Below are 20788 nucleotides of genomic sequence, written 5' to 3' on the forward strand. Positions count from 1 at the left end.
GTTTAGATAAGTTTAATTTTTTATCGAATTTAGTTATAGTTATAAAGGAATTAGCACGATCTTTCTTAACTTAAGGGGTTTTGTGTAACCGGCTACTGTAAACCCATTTGCAGGCTCAGCTCGGCTTACATTTAAGCCTACTGATAAACATACATTACATACATTAAGTGAAAGTGAAAAAGTGAAGTGACATTCAGCCAAGTATGGTGACCCATAAAATGACCCATTAAATTACATTAACCAAAACAGTTGACATTCATTTAACATTTAAAAATTGTACAGTAAAGTTAACGACCAAACAAATGGGCTATATATCTATAAATCTCAATTATTTAGCAATGCAAACGGTTGTAATAAGTCGACAGACTGCTGTTTGTTTCCAGCAGTACGTTACAGATGCGTTTTTCTTCCACGGGACGGCGTCATACACCCTCGTACTGAGTGACGAGTGGCCAGTGTTGACGTCAGTGTAAGTGAGAGGAGAGACGCAGCTGAACGCGTGCAGTAGACGCGTCGCGCAGCGGAGGAGACACACACACCTGAGGAATAGCGGCGCGATGGCTGATCATCTGATACAGATCAATGACTCTTCCGCCGTTTTCAATCGATTCGCGCGGAAAGGAGCTCTGCGGCAGAAGAACGTGCACGAAGTTAAAAACCACAAATTTACCGCTCGGTTCTTCAAGCAGCCTACATTCTGCAGCCACTGCACCGACTTTATCTGGTAACACTCTGCTCTCAGTAACGCTACTTATGCATTACCTGTGAAACTTTAAGAAATTGCAGTCTTGAGCGTTTGGTTTTTACAGGTGTCAAGAATTTATTACTTTTATAGCGGCAGGCATAATACGGTCTTCCTCAGTAATAGCTAAAAAACAATTTTTCCTTTCATAGGAAATTGAGGTGCATACATGAATAAATTAGCATGCTAATGTGTTTGCATTTTCAGTTTGTACTTGAACTAGAAAACAAAAATATATTCTCTGCTAGAACTATTTATTTGGCATATTGTAATTTATATTTACTAAATTAACTTGATGGTTTGTTTTCATGACTTGTGTACACTCTTGAATGTTTTGGCAGGTGTCAATCATCTCTTACTTTTATAGTGGCAAACAATAGTCTTTATCTGTAATACATAAAAATGTTGAAAATATGAGGGGATATATATATATTTTTTTTTTTTTTTGTGGTGCCACTGCATGAAGCCACTTGATTTTATTTGTCACACTTTGTTTTGTATAATATTATTGTTAATGTTTTCATTCACTCTATAGTATTTCAACAGGCTTACATGTTATTATTGTCAAACATTTGCAATAATAATAATAATGAATACATTTAAATCCTTTTAACACAAAAAAATCATTTTGAATATGTTTAATTTAATCTTAAAGACAGTCGGTTACAGGTAATGATAATGAGCTATTAATGCACATCCAGAAAACCATTTCATGACATCATCAAACTAGATTTGCTGAACAGATGTTTGGGATTTTTCAAGCATTTAATACCTAAATCCTATTTTAAGACTTTTCAACCTTTTACAATCATTAAGGTTAAATAGTTTATTTTGCATTTTAAATGAATAAATAAATAAATGGAAAAATCCTAGGAAAGGAAATAAGGTTGTTTTAAAACAATGAAAGTTATCAAATTATGCAGCTTTGTCAATTCACCTTCATTTATAAAGCGCTTTAAAAAAAAAAAAAACATGTCACTAACACAGTTTTTTTTTCCTTCTTTTGTTTTTCTGTCTTTCTCAAATGCACCTCTACAGGGGATTTGGAAAACAAGGTTTCCAGTGCCAAGGTACTGTGTGTGTGTGTGTGTGTGTGTGTGTGTGTGTGTGTGTGCTGTAGTGAGAGGTTGTGGTTTAGTGTCACTGATTCTATCACTGATGCATGTTTACTACTCTACTACACTATATCAGGGTAGACGAGGACGTTCAGTACAACCATGTTGAGTTTATTTCATCATTGTGAATGAAATATGAACACATAATCGGGATAATGTGTAAAGAACTGGCCTTGCCAGAGCGCTTTTATAAGGGTCTTTGGCAAAACATTTAAAATCTTGGCTCTGCTATGTTGACTTCTGATAAATGTAAAAGGGTTTTGAAGGTTTTGCACAGTTTTGTGAATTCTGTGCTTCTGTTACATCATCCCTTGTTGTACTTGACTTTTTTTTACTGTATTTTTTGCACCAAACCCAGCCGTGAACCCTAATGAACACCTTTGATGATGAGTTAGAATAGGAAGCCAGAGTCAAGCTCTTGACCTCAGCTAATGAGATGGTTGTTTTCAGGCTAACACTGTATCCTAAAGGTCTACCAGTCGTTAGTTAGTTTCGCATCTGATTCAAAGATGACGAATAAGGATATACTGTAGTAAATGCAGAAAGTTTGTAGCTGAAGGATCTAAGGGTCCTCACGTGCAAACTGTGTGTTGCATCAAGAGAGCAATCATGTTTTGTTTTTATTTTCTTGTTTGTATTCATTTATAATTCATGTAATCATATAATTATTAGTCATTTATATCATTTATTATTCAATGTTATCATTTAACCATTTATATCGACAATTGCTTATGCATTTTCATTATTGTTCAATCTCATGATCGTGGGGTTTCATGAACTGTTTTGTCTGTATGAGTAAGAGATAAGTGGGAATGTTTCTGGAAATCCAAGGTTTATGGGATGTTGTTGTGAATCAGCTGATATAACTTTAGTTGTTCAATTTGTGTTCGTCAGACAGAAGACTGAGCATGGAGACATACAGAACTAAGAATGTACAGTAAACCCTGTTAATTATTGTTTTTAATCATCATTCGTTTCCTGCTTCTGCTCTTCTCTGGTTTTACTCAGTCAACTTCTTGGCTGGTAGAAGACTGTTAAACACTCGTTTGGGGTATTTTTGTGTACCAGGCAAGACTGTTAACAGGTTTAGGGTATTTTTCAGCTCTGCCGAATACTTGTTCTGTTACCAGACAAAATCTTTTCTGACAGGATCTGGCGTCCAGGGATGGATCATAATTATTTTGGCGTGGAGTCTCGATCTAACATAGCTTTAGACAGCTGTAACTTCTTAAAAGAAGAACTGGCATAAAGCCATTCCAAGCAGGTCAAAAGAAAAAGATGCCAGGTAAGCAGTCTTCATTCTCAAGTTCCCTGGACTATTAGACCGTGTCCTAACCAGGTGTGACAAATCAAGCAATGTGTCTCTGCACGCTGAACGTGAAGTGCTGTGTAACGTGACAGCAAATCAAATCATATTTGATGTTTAATATACAGTTCAATGCGTCTCATCTGAGATTTCACTCAGCTTTTTGCTGCCTCTGTCGTATCAGGCAATGACTTTGCAGGCAGCGTTTTTGCCCGAAGGCACCTCTTAAAACTGATTTTGGACAGGCTTCTGAAGCATCGTAATGGTTTTATGATCGACAGCAAAATATAGAGAGCTTTGTTGATAACTAAGTGGATATTTCATTACTGCAATATTAATTTCTTGCTAGAAATGACATAAAAAGTTGAAAACGTTGATCAAAAACATACATTTACACACAAACTGACCACCGCCCGCAACTTTCAGATGCCATCTTTATTTTTTGGTTTAACTGTCACAGATCGGAACACACGGGATTGTGGGATATCAAAGGCAGCCTTCAGAAATCGGCTAGATGAAGGCATCTCGGGAGACAAGTACTGAAGCTAACATTGAGTTTGGACGTGTCTTGATGCCTTCCTATCTCGGAATGCGTCATCTGAAAGCAGCATTTTTCAGTGCATTTTTTTGCAATCCAAGTGGTCTGTACAATGATTTTCAGTAAAAATAATAGAACATAAACAAAGAAGAATATGAAGGAGAGAATGGCTGCTTGCTGATGTTGCAGGTCTATTAGGACTGCTCCCCCTGATCTTTCCTTGGCCCTGTATCTTGCTCTCTCATTGGCTTTAGGGTCTTTGCTGATGTCATTTCCAGTCAAAACATTCATTTCACACTGCAGGACTGTGCATCGCCAAATATCTCATGGCATCAGCACTTCTCTTTTGCCTGCAGTTTCGGGCATTTCTCTGTGATTTCCATTAAACTATCAGACAGCGAGTGAAAATTGGGGCTAAAATCATGCAGTGTGAACCCAGCGTAACTAACCAACAGCAGGCTTAGATCCCTGATTTAGATAAGGGTTAAAGACTCGACTTGCTTTAACAACATCACTTGTCAGAGCTATGGTGCAGCAATAACATGCATGGTATAAAAAAAAAAAAAAAAAATTGGCCTCAGCACCCCTAAAATCATTGATGTTTATGATATCAGTACTTAAAATGGGGAATCTTTTCATCTTGGCTCTTGGGAATCATTGAGCTGAACTACAGGATGACACAAAGCTGACAGACTCGGTGGTCACAGATGGCAAAGGTATTTTGTGTATCTTCCTGTCAACTGGACATTTGCCATGGAAAATGGTCAAGTTTTTGAGGATGTGTGGGTGCATCAGTGAATCTCTTTCCAAAGACCTCTGCAGTGTTGGAGCAGATACATACTTTGCATAAGTACATGAGAGTGAATGGCTGGTCAAAGCATTGTAATCATGCGGTCCTGATGTGCATGCATTCCTTAATCTTATCGAGGTTTCACAGGACTTTTTTTATTTTTTATTTTATGAAGTCCAAAATTCTTCAGATTTTTCAAAAATACATGGAATTTCTGCTTTAGTGTGCTGTTAACAAACTTTATTACAAAGGAATAATGTTTCTCTGAAATATCAGTGCCATCATCAAAAGTGATGTCCGCAGCTCATACAGAAATCACTTTAAAACCAAGCATCTTTCTGTTGGTTGGCTTTTTGTTTGTGAACACCTTGAATATTAGCAGACTTAGAGGAACAGTAAATGTGACCGCACCGCACATGTTTCTGAGTGAAACATGGTATTGTGTTTATTTACACTGTGTGCTGGTGTTTTCAGTAGTGGAATGGCTCTGTTCACTGTAAATGCTGCTCTACATAAATACCATCTCTGCTGTGCACCTTAAGACCCTTTCACACTGCACGTTGGACCCGGAAAATTGCCAGAACATTGCCGGGTCGCATTCCCGGGTTCCTGGGTTGGGGACTTAGTAACTTTGCCGGGTTCAGTCCCGGAACGAGCTCTGTGTGAACAAAAGCCAGAACGAATGCTATAAAAGGTTGTCGTAGTGACTCTTTTACCAGGAGTTTTGAAGGCAGATCAAAAAAATTCACAAACTGTAATGAAGCAGAGATCAGTTAGTTCCTAACCTTCCACGCTGACGCTGAGATTGTTTACCAGCTTCAGTGAAAGTTAACATGCCTAGTGTTTTCGATTCAAACATTTCACGTCACATCCTGATGTCACGTGTCTTTACGGGATCTTTACGGGTTGTGTGTGAACGCATGCACCTATTCCAGGTAATCACTGGCAGTGTGAAAAGGTCAAAATTTAGCTACCCGGGAACAATTACCGGGATACATTACTAGGGATGGGTATCGTTAAGGTTTTAAAGGTATTACTACTCTTACCGATACTGTTTAACGGTCCGGTACTTTAACGGTATTCTTATCGGTACTTTTTGTTGTGTTAGGAAGTCGAAAACTTTGCATTTCTCTGTCTGCACATAATGCACTTTTGAAAGATGCTTTGACAGATTGCTTGTATTTCCACACTTACAAGCAAAACATTTTTTGCACTTATGACAACCAGCGTTGTCTGCATCAACTCTAGTGAAGTATAACCACACTTTGGAACATTTTGCTGTCTCCGCCATCGTCATTCTTTGTTTTAAGCAGGAGTTTTCGTACTGTAAGGGGCCGTTTGCATATCACGTCTAAAAACGCGTGGAAAACGCTAGGCGCGCCGCTTTCAGATTTTTTTCCCCAAAGCCTTCGGGCACTTGCGCTCCTGAGGAGTCTGCCGTTGCTAAGCAACCATGACCTGCTCTCTCCATGAAGACGCGGAAATTTCAGCAATGGATGAATGGATTTGCAGCACTAAAAACTGCTTCTTGCAGTAGCTCTGCTACTAAACTAATAAAAAAATCCACATACAGCTATCAGCGGTTCCTTCATCTTGGCTGAGCTTTCAACGTTGTTACGGAAAAGGTGAGGAAGTTACATGACCTGCGGTGCGCTTGGGGCATTCTGAAAAGTTGAGATGTTTTTTACTCGATGCAGTGCGGACGCGCCTGGAAAAAACGAGCTCGTTGGACCGCGTGCATGTCGCAACCGCGTCGCTTCCATTATGAGCGTGCATACCGCGCACCTGCATTTGAAATAACGAACCTGAGCGCGCAAAAGACGCAATATGTGAACAGCCCCTTTGCGTGTGTGTGCGCCGCGCTCGTTCTTGTTGTGTGTGTGTGTGACTGACAGACAGCCTCCGCGGGGCACGTATGAGAGATCTCTTAGATCTCACAGACAAACGTCTTAATAATATCGCAAATTAGAAATGTTTTGTAAGATAAAATGTGCACGATAACATCATTAAGCAAATCTCTTCGCCATCGTCACTCTTTATTACTAAGTGGGAGTTTTCATACTGTTATGTCTGTGCATGTGCCGCGCTCATTGTGGTGTGTGTGTGTGTGTGTGCGTGTGTGTGTGTGTGTGTGACTGACAGACAGCCTCCGTGGCGCGCATGAGAGATCTCGCAGATCTCACAGACAAAACCTAATATGATCGCACATTAGAAATGTTTGGTGAGATAAAATGTGCAAGATAACATTATTAAGCAAAAATACATAGTACATTAATTTTTTCCCCTCCAGTACCGAAAGCAGAACCGATACCGTCAGATCTTACTGATACTACGGTCTTTCATAATTTAGCTCCGGGGCCAGTTTAATACCGGGTTTCGGTACCCATCCCTATACATTACCCGTAGATTTTCTGGAATCACAGTGTGAAAGGGGCTTTAGTTAAAGTCAGCATGAAATCAAAATTGACTGTATTTAATCTTTAATTCCAATCCAATTCAAAATCTGAAAAATTTGCTGGGAGAAAGAGATGTCATTTGCAGCACATCTCACATTGCCGAAAATAAGGTATTTATGTAATAGTTCATTTATGACTTTAAACAACATGAATTGTACATTTTGAAACTAGCGAGAAATGAAATCAGTCCTAAATTGCACATACAAGCAGTCATTGTGGTGAAAGTCCCTTGTGTTAGAGCTCTGGTGAGCATGTTTCTTGCTTATACGACCCTTCCATAACTGCTTCCTGTTTCCAAGCTCCTACCACATGGTTACATAGTCCTTAATTAATTAATTAAGTGTCATTGCAGTCAGCATATGTTGCTCCAGCCGACTGTAACCTCAGTTTGTGCAGTAACCTGCATGTCTGCATCTACTTCTTAACTGGAGAATGTGTTGCATGCAGAGAAGTTAGGAAAGCATGAGAACATGAAGAAAACTGGCTAAAGCAAGCTCGTTTGCGTGCTCTGAACAGGCTGACAGTAGGGCTGTTGGTGAGCTCACAGATGGCTTCACTGATGGGCGGTTGGCCGTGGGAGCTGGTTGGTGTGCAGTGGAGTGGGAAGCGAACATGAGGGCAGGGCCAGAGAGTGCATGTTCTTGGAAGCATCAGGGAGATGTGTAATGGTGTGTAACAATGAAAAGGCTTCTGATACCTGACCAAGAGCTTCGAGACTCCTGATGAGGGACACCATACTTGTGCTCACCTGCATTTTGAGCATGTTGGTCCAAAACCTCTACTAAGAGATGACTGAGATACTCCTGAACCAAACCAGTTTTCTGTTAAAAAAATTAAAGAAAAAAGTTAGGGTTAGGGTTCTAACCCTAACCCTAACCCTAACCCATTACTAATTATCCACAAGAAAGATAATTACTTAATTACTAAACTACCTCAATCATTACTAATTATCCACAAGAAGTGTGTTGTGATTTTTGTATCTACAAAGACATTGTCCTCTGCTTGTAATATTTTTTTTTTTTGTCTATTGCTGTGCACTGGTTTCTGGACCATAGCCCCTGGCCAGTTGTGGTGTTTAAACACAAAACAAAATTTGCTAATGTTGCTATTGTCTATTGACTGATTTCTGTAACTCAGCAGATTGCTTGGCATTGTAATTACTACACACAGTTACTGTTTATTAGCGAGCTAGTCTGTAGATGGCTAAACTAGCTTGGAAATTGTGGCCAGCCATCTAATTATTAGCATAACTATTTGTGCGTATACACAAAAATGCCATTAATGAATAATTAACACAATTAAAAAAAAAAAAAAAAAAAAAAAAAAAAAATATATATATATATATATATATATATCACCTTTATTTTATATAGTGCTTTAAACAAAATACATTGCGCCAAAGCACTGAACAACATTCATTTGGAAAACAGTGTCTCAATAATGCAAAAATAAATATATATATATAAAAAAAAAATATATATATATATATATATATATATATATATATATATATATATATATATATATATATATATATATATATATATATAGCAAAACACCTCATCACTCATCTTCTGAGCTTTTGGCGGTGTTGATCCACCCACGAGGAGATGGTCTACAAACAGTAACTGAAAATCCTGCATGGTGCACCTTTAGAGCCTTTATTAAGATGGAGCCATCTGCTGCTTTCACTTGCGCTCTGCCTTTATGCACTCTTTCTGGAGTGTGTGTCTGTGTTTGTGCTGTTAGTGAATGTGTTCTGTCTATAGGCATTCACATATGTGCTGAATGCTGCTCGAATGTTACGGTGTAATTATAAAATTAACTATTTGACTTGTTTTTGTGATGTTGTAACTGAATTTCAAACTCAGCAAGAACTCACATCACACAGTCATTTTATCACCGTTCATTGTTTATATTAGCGATTATCTGTGTGACTTAAGAATACACGTGCACATCCCTAGTAGTAGTGATATGTATTATATGTAGCTAGTGTTATGTTGTAATGCATTATTAATAACTGTTTTACAAATTAAGTCACATTTGTAATGTTGTGGGTTATTCCATTTATATTTGCTTTTAGAATGAAGAATGAATTACTGTAGATGACTCATCATTATCATATAATCAGAGACATGCATCTGACTCACAACTTAACACACAGAATGATGACATTTCAATAACCTAGCTCACTGGTTTCAGCAAAACTAACTAGTTTGCACTTTCACCTTGTTTGTAAACAGTACCTGTAGGGAAGTGATGATTATATGATGTGTCTCTGCTGTTGGTTGTAATATTGGTGAAGTAAATCCACATTTTGATGAAGAAGCGTTAGCAAACTCTTGAGCGGCAACAGTCATTGTTTTGTGTTTTTTGCTCTTGCCTTTAAAATCGCCACAAACTGCAAAATGTCTAAATACCCAACACATACTACACACATGCATGATGTCACTGTTCTCAAAGATTCCCCGGTGTTTACACGGAAACAATAATGGTGGCGTATTCGAAAACTTGCACTTTGAAACCCGTTTTCAATAATATGCTTTTTTCAGTCCCCAAACTTTGTGTAAACGAACACGCAAAAGGCATAAAACAAGATTCCCATTTTTGGCTGAAAACTTTGTTGTGTAAACAGCCCCTCAGACTAGCTGGTGTTTAATTTCCTTTTAAGGGGTCTCCCAGCCGGACCTAAAAAATGCTCCAAACCTCTCTGAGACCAGCCTGACAAGTCTGGGGCCAGCTAAGACCACCAAACTGGTTTGGTCTGAATTAAGCTGCTTGGTTCATCAGGGACAGACTTTAGACAGACACCAGCTGCTCTCCACCCTCACTCCACCTACACTGACCCCTTGAGAGAGCTCTAACTAGTGTGCAGTGCTCATGGGTACTGTGCTGTGTTTTGTTACAGAACATTAGGAATATGATGAGAATCTCTGTTTAGCCCCAGTACTCGCTGGAAATAACTATGTCAATGGTAATTTTCTATGGAGAGATTATTTGAGTTCATCCGATTTTCTCTCTGACTCTTTTCCACTTTTCTCTGAAAGCTTCCTTACTAGCATCTGTGGAGTCAGGTTAGCATTATAGTATCATTGGTTTAACTGTAATACGTTTGTCTGACAAAAATGTGAAAGCCACTCTTTACCTGTACTTGACTTTACTAGAAGTTTGTGCAGCTTCTACTTATCGATCGCTGTCGGTCAGGAGCGCTATACTGCATCATTACAAAGACAATCTTACGTTACACTGAAGAAGTTTGCCATTGTTTATCATGATGGGCATGGTCTCTGAACTTCTGATCACCCCCTGTATATTTGGATAGCACGAAGAGTGTACCTTGTAGTTAGAAAAGCGAGAGCCGCTCACCTGTGCATATAACAGACTGTCATGTGTCTCCTACTCTTTAGTAACTTCATCATCTGATCCTTCATCTCTGGATGTGAAATAGTCATAGTGAAATAATATTATCTTTTAGGGCACTGTTATCACCAGGATTGAGTTGACAGCTTCAGACTGTGTTGTTTTCTTACGCACCGCCATCTCACAATATAAAAAAATATAATAATAAATAAAACTTTGCGTGGCGTAGTTTACACAGGACTGGTGGGAAATGTGCATTGATGCACCTTTATTATATATGTTATGTGATTTATAAATATAAAATAACTTTTTTCAATTCCAAACAGACAAAATCAAGTCCTGCTTTGTTTTCTCACTGAATACATCAAATCACAGAAGCCAACTGAGATTCGAAGAGCTTAGACGGAAAGAAGAGGAGAGGCCGTTTGATAGCACGCAACCTTCTCGTCGTTCTCTGTCCAAATTTGGCTCTGTTTTGTCTGGGTTTCTCTTCTTCAAGGGTCTGTCATCACCGCTGTGCTCTAACTGCTCTCTGTTAACAGCATAGCTTTGTGTCTGCCCTCTTCAGCGCTGGCACAGAATAAATCAGCGGGGTAATGCATCGTCTCCTTCTGGCCTTTGAAGTCAGGTGCCACTTTATCTGGGAAGTCTTTCCATGTCCAGAAATGAAGAGAGCTGCGCTGTGACTGAAGGACGAGCTTGTGTGAGCCGCTGGCAAGGGCAATGTTAACAGTCTGACAGCTGTGGTTTGAGTTGATGTGCGAGAGCGGTGGAAAACAGAAGTGGATGTTTTCATCACAGAGTGAGCAGTAGCAGACGCGAGACGACCTTTAGTGGCACAGTAACGGGTCTGGAAGATTTCCCTCACTATATCTGTTTAAGCTGGCCTTTCGATCAACTGTTGAACATTAGATTAGACCTTGGATAAGAGCAACTGTGCCCAAATGTCAGACACATGAAACAATTCATGCCCTAATTTACGGTATATCCCTGAGAGGGACTCAGCTGTTCTTTTCCATTGCTTTTTTATGTAAATGTTCACAGTGTGTGTGTTCACTGCTGTGTGTGTGCACTTTGGATGGGTTAAATGCAGAGTACGAATTCTGAGTATGGGTCACCATACTTAGCTGTATGTCACGTCGCTTTCACTTTTATATTAAAATAAAGAATATTTAAAATGCAGTGTTGTTGTCACCACTTAGACTACTATGAAATATGTTGCGTGCCTTATTCTGTGTAATAAGTCACATCATCTCACAGAAGGATTTCTTTGAAACACTCAACTTGTCATGATTCTGCCGTCTTGTCCTTGATTTTCTTCTAGTCTTGAGGCAGGATCATGACATGCCCTTGTTTTGTGTGCAAGCACATGGCCTGGCCGTGTGCTTGTGTTGTCTCGTTTCCTTGCCCTTGTTATCCTAGTTTTGTCATTATTGCTTTACCTGAGTCACCTGTTTTGTTATGATTAGTCTCCCTATTTATATCCCTTTGTGTTCACTGTCTTGTGCGGTTCATTGTTACTTTGTTACACATTGTAGAGACGTTGTATTACCCGTGATTGTTTATCTGTAGTAAGTATTCCTGTGTGAAGAGTCTTCTGTTAACTGTTAGTTCCTAGTCTTGTTAAGTCATTTTGTCTTTACCCTAGTCGTGGTTTTCCCCCTCGTGGGTTTTGTTTTCCCCTTTTTTCTTAAAATAAACCCTGTGTGTTGTGCATCCTGTCTGCGCTTCATTAGTTCATCCTAACCTCCACGTGACACAACTGACGTTATGAAGTGAATTTTAGTAAAAAATGAATTCAAACTATTAAATGTGGTATTTTCACGTGTTTTCAGACAGCAGTATTTACTACACAGAGACGTAGTTCACTGAGAAGCTATGCAAACAGCTGCCATTATTGCGTCATTCAATAAAATCCTTTTTTGTAATTTTTTTTAATCTCATTTTTTTTTTGTGTGTAACTTCTGAGTGAACTACAGCTCTTTGTAGTAAATGCTGCTCCATCTGAAAGAAGGTGCTGATGATTTACTGCTGATCACAGAACCGGCTTTACTAACAAAGTGTGACAATCGCTTTCGATTAAACATGCAGCCTTAGTACATATAACTATTCTTATTTGAAAAAGGCAAGAAAAATCCTGTTTTTCATGACATGAAACTGCAGTTTAAACTATACTGTGTATGGAAAATACTTGCATCTGGGTATTTGTTTGATTTGCAGTGACAGAGATGTGTTTTAGTGCAGCTGAAGTGTTTATGTGTCTGCTTGTCCTAGCCGTCTCTCTTCAGCAGTATGCTAATGTGTTTCATTTGAGCGTCTATCTTCAGAGGCCTCTGCCAAATTAAGAGCCCTTGCACCGCTCTGCTGCACTTCCTGTTTGCTTTGATGTCTCTCAGAGCTGTACCCTCCATTACCACATCCCTCTGTCAGATATCCCAAATGCTATGTGCCACAGCAGACGAGGCCTGTGGGAAGGATTTTGAAGACAGGCCTGACACGTTACAGCGATGCTAGCCTCGTTACGAGAGCAGGCCTAAATTTGTAAGCTTGTTTCATGAACACAATGACTGAACACCCCAGAGCACCCTATGATAGATGTTTAGCTTTGCCTTAATTAGATTTTTTTTCTTCTTTTCTGACATATTGGTGCTATATATTTCACTTGGATGTTATAAGTTGCACTGAGTAAATATAGCTGCATAAAACCAAAACTCTGTCTTCATTTCAGGCTGCAAAGCAACAAAATGTGATTATTTTCCATACCCACTGTATGTTAATACATTATATTGGCATCTTGATGAATGGTGACAGAGTTTGGCTGTTGCTGTGTTGAGTCCTGAATCGTAGTGTAGGAGGGGAGCACTTCACCTCATCTCAGAGTACAGCTGAGCTCATTAACCAATCAGCCGGCAGAAGTGAGGGGGCGGCGAACACGAGCTGTGATGAGAACGTGAAACAATAAACAAGTTACACAACGGCCTGTGCTCCTTCTCAGAAGTCCAACTCTTAAGATGGTTTGCTCTGCTATTATTTGTAGCTAATAGAAGGGTTTTCTGCGCTCCTATTATGTAGAATAATTTGGCACTGAACTTCCTGCTAGGAGAAAGTAAGTCTGAAGATGACTTGTATTATCAGACTAAAGAGAGATACCAACCATAGAGTCTCTGGATTGTTGTTTAGTCTTGCTCCTAGCAGCTTCTGAGATTCAGCCAGGCCTCAAAGTATCTTGTCCATCACAGGCCCCCAAAAACTAATTGTGAGTTGGATGTTCTCAAGATCTTCTCGTTTTGTTTTGTTTAAAGCTACAGAATGTGGATTTGAATGTTGGGCTAATTCTACAGGGTTTTGGAAAGCAGATCTTTTGGTCCTGCTGTCTTCTGCTCGTCTTCTGCCGTCTTTTCCTTCTATTTAAATTGCTGGCCTGCCTGTCCTCTTGTTCAGTTTGTTTGGATTTTATTTCTTATGTGTTTTGGATAGTTGCAAAATAAAGCAGAGTTTTATGATGAAACTCTGAATATCAAACCACATTTGAAGGTGGTAAAACATGTATTTTGTGTCTTGCTAATGCATTCTGATGTGTCCTGGATAAGAGTACCGCCTACTCACCTAAAAAACAATTATCACACCAAAACAAGGGTTATAAACTTTGCTGATAAAGTGCATTAAGTAATGAAGTTTCTGGTTTTGTGTCAAGCACACCATTGGTTTAGTCCTGCGAAGCCAAACTATTATTTTCCATCTGCATCATTCATTTAAAAAGAAACCGCTAATTCAAGCCAAGTCCTTTGAGTGACACCAAATGACATTAATTAAAGTGAGAGTAATGGCTCGCTCCGTTAGCTCTAATTATGTGTAATGCGACTCATGCCTCTTTCAGACACCAACAGCTCGTCACACGAATGAAGCGCTCTGTTTCTGGGGTAACAGCTCATCTGGGTGTGTGACGGAGTCAGAGCGATGGCTGCGATGAGGGGAAACACTGCTGATGTCACAGCGCTCCCCCGAACAGACAGGCATGTCCAGCTATGATAGATGTGACAGCACACGTTTATAACAGTGATTGCAGGACTATTGATTTGTTTTGAGACTGTAATCTTATTCTCAAATCTCTTAACCTACACACTTGCGAATTACAAAGTCAGAATTGTTAGACTTGCAATTTTGAGAACACGTAAGACGCCCCCTCAAAATTGGGCTTTAACTTATATTATATAACACAATTGTGAGTTCATATCTCCCATTCTGACTATATAACTTGCAATTGCGAGTTTAGAGTATATCTCACAATTCTGTGAAAAAAAAAGTCAGAATTGTGAGATAAAAAGTTACATTATACTTGTTTATTTTTTATTCAGTGGTGGAAACGGGCTTCCATAGGAAACAGTATCTGTATCATCTGAATCACTGTGTTGTTAGTTCCTCTTTGCAGAGGCTTGCTCAAATGGCCATCATAATTTGAGTGTGCACAGGTTTTATGACTGTCAGGAATACAATGTTCTCAACACAATCATTTTTAGGATGCTAACTGCTTAAGACAAGGGCTCAGCTAATGAGCAGCGTCAGAGGGGCGGCTAATTAGCGCCTGTTTTGCGGATTCATTTAGTCAGAGCTGTGAGAAATGCACACACAAACTGTACACACGCTCATCTATCAGCTCAGAGCTGGTAATGATGTTGATGTCAAGATGTGACCTTTGCTAAAGGCATTACTGTCTGCTAATGGAAACAGAGTATAAAACAACACGAACCAGAACTCTGAGTCACATTATTCTTATATGTATCATTAAATTATTATTATCCTTTATATAATCCTTCTTACTCAACACATTCTTTTCTCAACAAGATAAGATAACACTTTTGTTTTCACTTGAGTGTAAACATAATTATCAGTTGTATCTAGCATTTAATACACTGGATTATCCAACCTTAGTCATTGCCAGATTGTTATTAAACATTTCAATTTTAGCAATATACTGTGTGTGTGTGTGTGTGTGTGTGTGTGTGTATATATATATATATATACACACTCACCTGACGGATTATTAGGAACACCATACTAATACTGTGTTTGACCCCCTGTCACCTTCAGAACTGCCTTAATTCTACGTGGCATTGATTCAACAAGGTGCTGAAAGTATTCTTTAGAGATGTTGGCCCATATTGATAGGACAGCATCTTGCAGTTGATGGAGATTCGTGGGATGCACATCCAGGACACGAAGCTCCTGTTCCACCACATGCCGAAGATGCTCTATTGGGTTGAGATCATTTTAGTACAGTGAACTCATTGTCATGTTCAAGAAACCAGTCTGAAATGATTCGAGCTTTGTGACATGGTGCATTATGCTGCTGGAAGTAGCCATCGGAGGATGGGTACATGGTGGTCATAAAGGGATGGACATGGTCAGAAACAATGCTCAGGTAGGCCGTGGCATTTAAACGATGCCCAATCGGCATGAAGGGGCCTAAAGTGTGCCAAGAAAACATCCCCCACACCATTACACCACCACCAGCAGCCTGCAGAGTGGTAACATGTTCTCCTTCTGTTTACGCCAAATTCTGACTCTACCATCTGAATGTCTCAACAGAAATCATGAGAGACTCATCAGACCGGGAAACAGTCTTCAACTGTCCAATTTTGGTGAGCTCTTGCAAATTGTAGCTTCTTTTTCCTATTTGTAGTGGAGATGAGTGGTACCCGGTGGGGTCTTCTGCGGTTGTAGCCCATCCATCTCAAGGTTGTACGTGTTGTGGCTTCACAAATGCTTTGCTGCATACCTCGGTTGTTACGAGTGGTTATTTCAGTCAAAGTTGCTCTTCTATCAGCTTGAATCAGTCGCCCATTCTCCTCTGACCTCTAGCATCAACAAGGCATTTTCTCCCACAGGACTGCTGCATACTGGATGTTTTTCCCTTTTCACACCATTCTTTGTAAACCCTAAAAATGGTTGTGCGTGAAAATCCCAGTAACTGAGCAGATTATGAAATACTCAGACTGCCACGCTCATGCCACGCTCAAAATTGCAACATTCAGTTTAGAGTTCAGGAGATTGTCTTGACCAGGACCACACCCCTAAATGCATTGAAGCAACTGCCATGTGATTGGTTGATTAGATAATTGTATTAATGAGAAATTGAACATGTGTTCCTATATATATATATGACTCTGCATATGTTTCCTTCTCATGCTGAAGCTTATACTGACCCAAAGTACCTTGACAGGGTGATTAATGAGGCTCTAAAGTAAGAACCGCAAGCATCTGCTGTTCTTATTCAACACACACAAACATACTGGCCTTTTATGCATCAGAAATAATGATACTTTATATTTGGAACAGAACCATATTTCTGTCAGCTATTTTTACTTTTATCAGCACATAATAAATTAGAGTTTATGAAATGTTAATTTGAATAATGTTTGCTTGGAAAATGAGTAAATTTCAAGTAGTCAGACTTGCACCCAATTATCTTTATAAATTATTTGATGTTATTTGAGAGCATGAACATTATGACTTGCTACCAAACAAGTGCATGTGTGAATGCATCATCAGGGAGTTCATCTGTAAATGCATCGCCAGAGAGTTTGTGCAACTGCATTAACAGAGAATGCATGTAGGAATGCACACAATGTTGAGCAGAGAATGTAACGTGTGTATTTAGTGTGAATGTGTGTATTATGATGCAGTAATAAGATGCACCCTGCAGCACTGAATCAATGCACTAATCTGAGTGTCTTAATTATTGTCATACATACATACACCTAAACACACATTACCACCTCTGCTGCCACATGTCCTGTGTGTCCTCACCTCTCTCTCTCTCTCTCTCTCTCTCTCTGCTGGGAGACTGTTGATCCCCGGCTGAGATCTGGCAGTGTGAACATACTAATTGAAGGCACTTCTCCCCTCCAGCTGTGAGCTTCCCTACAGCCTCCCTGTGTTCTGTGAAAGCAGACAACAATAATACAATCAGTCTGCTATAAATGCATATATCAGCTTCCATTTCCATTCACACAAATCTGAATGAGTTTCTGTTCTCACCAGCCACAACTAGGCTCATCACAATGCCAGCATTTTATTAGCTGACACTAAAATACCAGTAAAATTTCACGATACTTGATAAGAACATTAATACCACTAATTATGTTACAGAACACTCCTTTATTGTAAAATAAAAGGTAACTATCAATATATGAAATGTAGCTGTCAGGTGTTTCTCAAATAAAGGTACAATAAGTGATATTTGAAATGAACACTCAACTAAACACACCTCTACCGAAAACAAACAAACTCCTACCTTCATTGCTCACAAACATTTTTCAAGATCAGGTCTAAGCTCCCTGTATAACATGATAGACCAAGTAACACATTTTTTACGGATGTAGAAATGAAGAAAAAAGTATCTGCGGTATAACGACAATCGTTTAGTGTAATATTTCCAAGTAAATCAGCTATCAAACAAGAAAAAAGCATAGTACAGGACTTGATTTTATCTGTTGGTTGTTGATTGGATTATGAAATATGAGAGTTTTATATTGGAACGAAGGCAGATCTGAAAGCACTTGGCTTAACTGAAGCGTGGCCTTGTGTAGTCAGATGTCAAGTGAGTCATATGCAGCATATGCAAGTGCAATTCAAGTAAACAGAAATGGCTAAACTAATGCCAAACTAAAGTACACTGTAAAAGAATATCTGTTGGAGAACAGAAAATGTACTTGTAATTTTGGTAGTGATAGCTTGCTGACATTTCCTTCAACCCTAAAACACAATAATGTACAATTAATATTTCAAAATATTGGTAAAAAACCTGTAAAACATCGATACAGAAAATTCCTTCATACTAACACTGTACATTAGCCCCTGTTTTACACACTTTTCTTGGAGTGATAATTACTTGCTGTGATTTTTTTGTTCTGTGCATTTCACTTTCAGCAATGACCAACAACAACTTCAACAACAAATTCCATGTGGAAAATTGCCATGTCATTGTAAATTGTGTGGCCAGCTGAAGGTTGGAGAAGATGTTGTGAGCTGCTCAGAGAAATATTTGATACGGTTTTGACTTGTTAACTGAGCGGCTCTGAGCCCTAAAGCGGTCTTAATTGAGTGGATGGACATGTCTTTATCCAGCTGCAAATCTGTCAGATTAGAGCAACACTTAACACTTCTTGTGCTTAATGACTGATGTGAAATCTGAACACACAGACTTTAGCGGTCTCACAGCTAGATATGATAGCTTGCTTTTATTAGCGCATATGGAGCCAGTTGCATAAACTTAGCCTTTGGTAAGACAATGCTCTAATAAGTCTTATTTTTGGATTCAGCAAAGACTAATCTAAAATGTGACCCTGGACCCACAAAACCTTAAGTGTCAGTTTTTAGAAACTAAGATTTGTACAACACTTGAAAGTTGAATAAACTAGCCTCCCATTGATGTATGGTTTGTTAGGATAGGATAATATTTGGCAGAGATACAACTATTTGAAAATCAGGAATCTGAGGCTGCAAAAAGGTCTTAATACTGAGAAAATTGCCTTTAAAATTGCCCAAATGAAGGGCTTAGCAATGCATATTAATAATCAAAAATTACGTTTTTATACATTTCCGGTAGGATATTTACAAAATATCTTCATGGAACGTGATCTTTACTTAATATCCTAATTATTTTGGGCATTAAATAAAAATCTATAATTTTGACCAACTGTATACAGTGTATTTTTGGCTATTGCTACAAATATACCCCAGGCACTTAAAGGTCCCCTTCTTCGTGATCCCATGTTTGAAACTTTAGTTAGTGTGTAATGTTGTTGTTAGAGTATAAATAATATCTGTAAAATTCTAAAGCTCAAAGTTCAATGCCAAGCGAGATATTTGATTTAACAGAATTTGCCTACAACGAACGCCCCTTTTGGACTACATCCCTCAGTTCCTGCAGTAATGACGTCACTAAAACAGTTTTTCGACTAACCTCCGCCCACATGAATTCACAAACAGGGGACGTGGCCTTGTTGCACTCCGACAGAGAAGACGAAGAGCTGTGTTTGTCGCGATGTCATTGAAACACTGTTATTTTCATCTCTGAGTCCAATCATCTTTGTTTGGGCTTCCCAGGAACGCTGTACTTGGAGATTAATGGTTACAATTTATGTTTAACTCGGTTCCCGAAAATTATAATCCACATGTAAAACTATGTGCAGCACATTTAGCTGAGGACAGGTTGCTGAGGACAACTTTCTCAATCAGTTTAATGCCGGATTCGCACAAAGATTATTCTTGATAGATGGAGCAGTTCCCTCTTTGTCTGGAGAAGGCGCTGTTTATGGTAAGTGTATTTTATTATTTAAGTTGGTGCATTTAACAGTTTCTGTAACTTACTACACAAAGAGCAACACTGTTTAGCTTTGTTAACTAGATGTTAGGGCTGTGCAAAAAAACAAATGTGATTTTCATGCGCATCTCGTCAGTAAAAACACTCCTGTGGCTATAAATACATCTCTAGCACGTGCGTTCCAGCCCAATCGCGTTACCAGGAGGGCTGCGTGTGCTCAGCTGCTGTCGAATCACAGCACAGGTACCGCTGGCCCAATCAGAACTCGTTACGTATTTCTGAAGGAGAGGTTTCATAGAACAAGGAAGTCATCAGCCCGTTTTTGTGACAGTGAAAACAGCGGTAATACAGATAGGTGAATTGTGTGAAAAATACTGTGTTTTTTTACACGCGAAACATGAACTCATGTTATATTGTACACTGTAAACACAATCAAAGCTTCAAAAAAGCGCGTAAAACGGGACCTTTAAGACTGGTTTTGGGCTCCAGGGGCATAATTTTAATGCAGCTGAAAAAAAAAAAATATATAAAGATGGCAAGTCTTAAAGAAAAAAAAATGGATGACTGATATGATAGCTAGCACATCTGGTCTGAATCGCAGTTTTGTGGATTGTATTCATATTGAATACTTGATAACTGACTCATTTTCAGTCCGGTTCATTCTTGTTGTGGTGAAACTAGTGTATCGTCTAGTCTTTGTGTGAGTGTGTGAGCATTATTATTATTATTTAATCCACTCAGAATACCTCTGCAATAATTCACACAATAAAAATTAAGTAATAGTACGTCACTTACTGTACATCTATACTATACTCTTATACTTACAGTTTTCTGTATATCTTCAGGCACCGGACGCTGCTCTAAAAGCTCTAGAAGGCAACATTACAGCAGTATTATTCTGATTTATAGGATTGTTTTGGCCTAAATCTGTCTGCATCTCATGTAGCCTTCGTTATTAAGATGGGCTGAATTATTTTTGGGGGTTTTACTTGTGTGGTTGTGTGATTCCATGTTTGTAAGGAGATTCCCTGGGAAGCTACAGTAGATGCTTATGGATAAAGTAATGTTTATACAAACCCCTGGAGCAAACATCTAACACTGTCACAGGTTCATGCAGGATATGTTTTAACGTCAGACACTAGTGGTTTAGCTGTAG

At 38.9% G+C, this 20788-nt stretch overlaps 1 protein-coding gene across 2 annotated transcripts in view; it reads left to right on the forward strand.

Moving 5' to 3' along the window:
• The first annotated feature begins 466 nt into the window (after positions 1–466).
• LOC127944331 (protein kinase C alpha type-like) overlaps positions 467–20788 on the forward strand; it is a 145919-nt gene continuing 125597 nt past the window's right edge. The window contains exons 1-2 of one of the 2 annotated variants that reach the window (XM_052540214.1): positions 467–724; positions 1781–1812. In XM_052540214.1, coding sequence (XP_052396174.1) covers positions 558–724; positions 1781–1812 — 199 coding nt within the window. In that variant the 5' untranslated portion in view covers positions 467–557. The remainder of the gene's footprint in view (positions 725–1780; positions 1813–20788) is intronic. The other variant, XM_052540217.1, reaches the window with a different exon arrangement.

Source organism: Carassius gibelio, chromosome A3 (assembly GCF_023724105.1).
Source record: "Carassius gibelio isolate Cgi1373 ecotype wild population from Czech Republic chromosome A3, carGib1.2-hapl.c, whole genome shotgun sequence".
NCBI lineage: Eukaryota > Metazoa > Chordata > Actinopteri > Cypriniformes > Cyprinidae > Carassius > Carassius gibelio.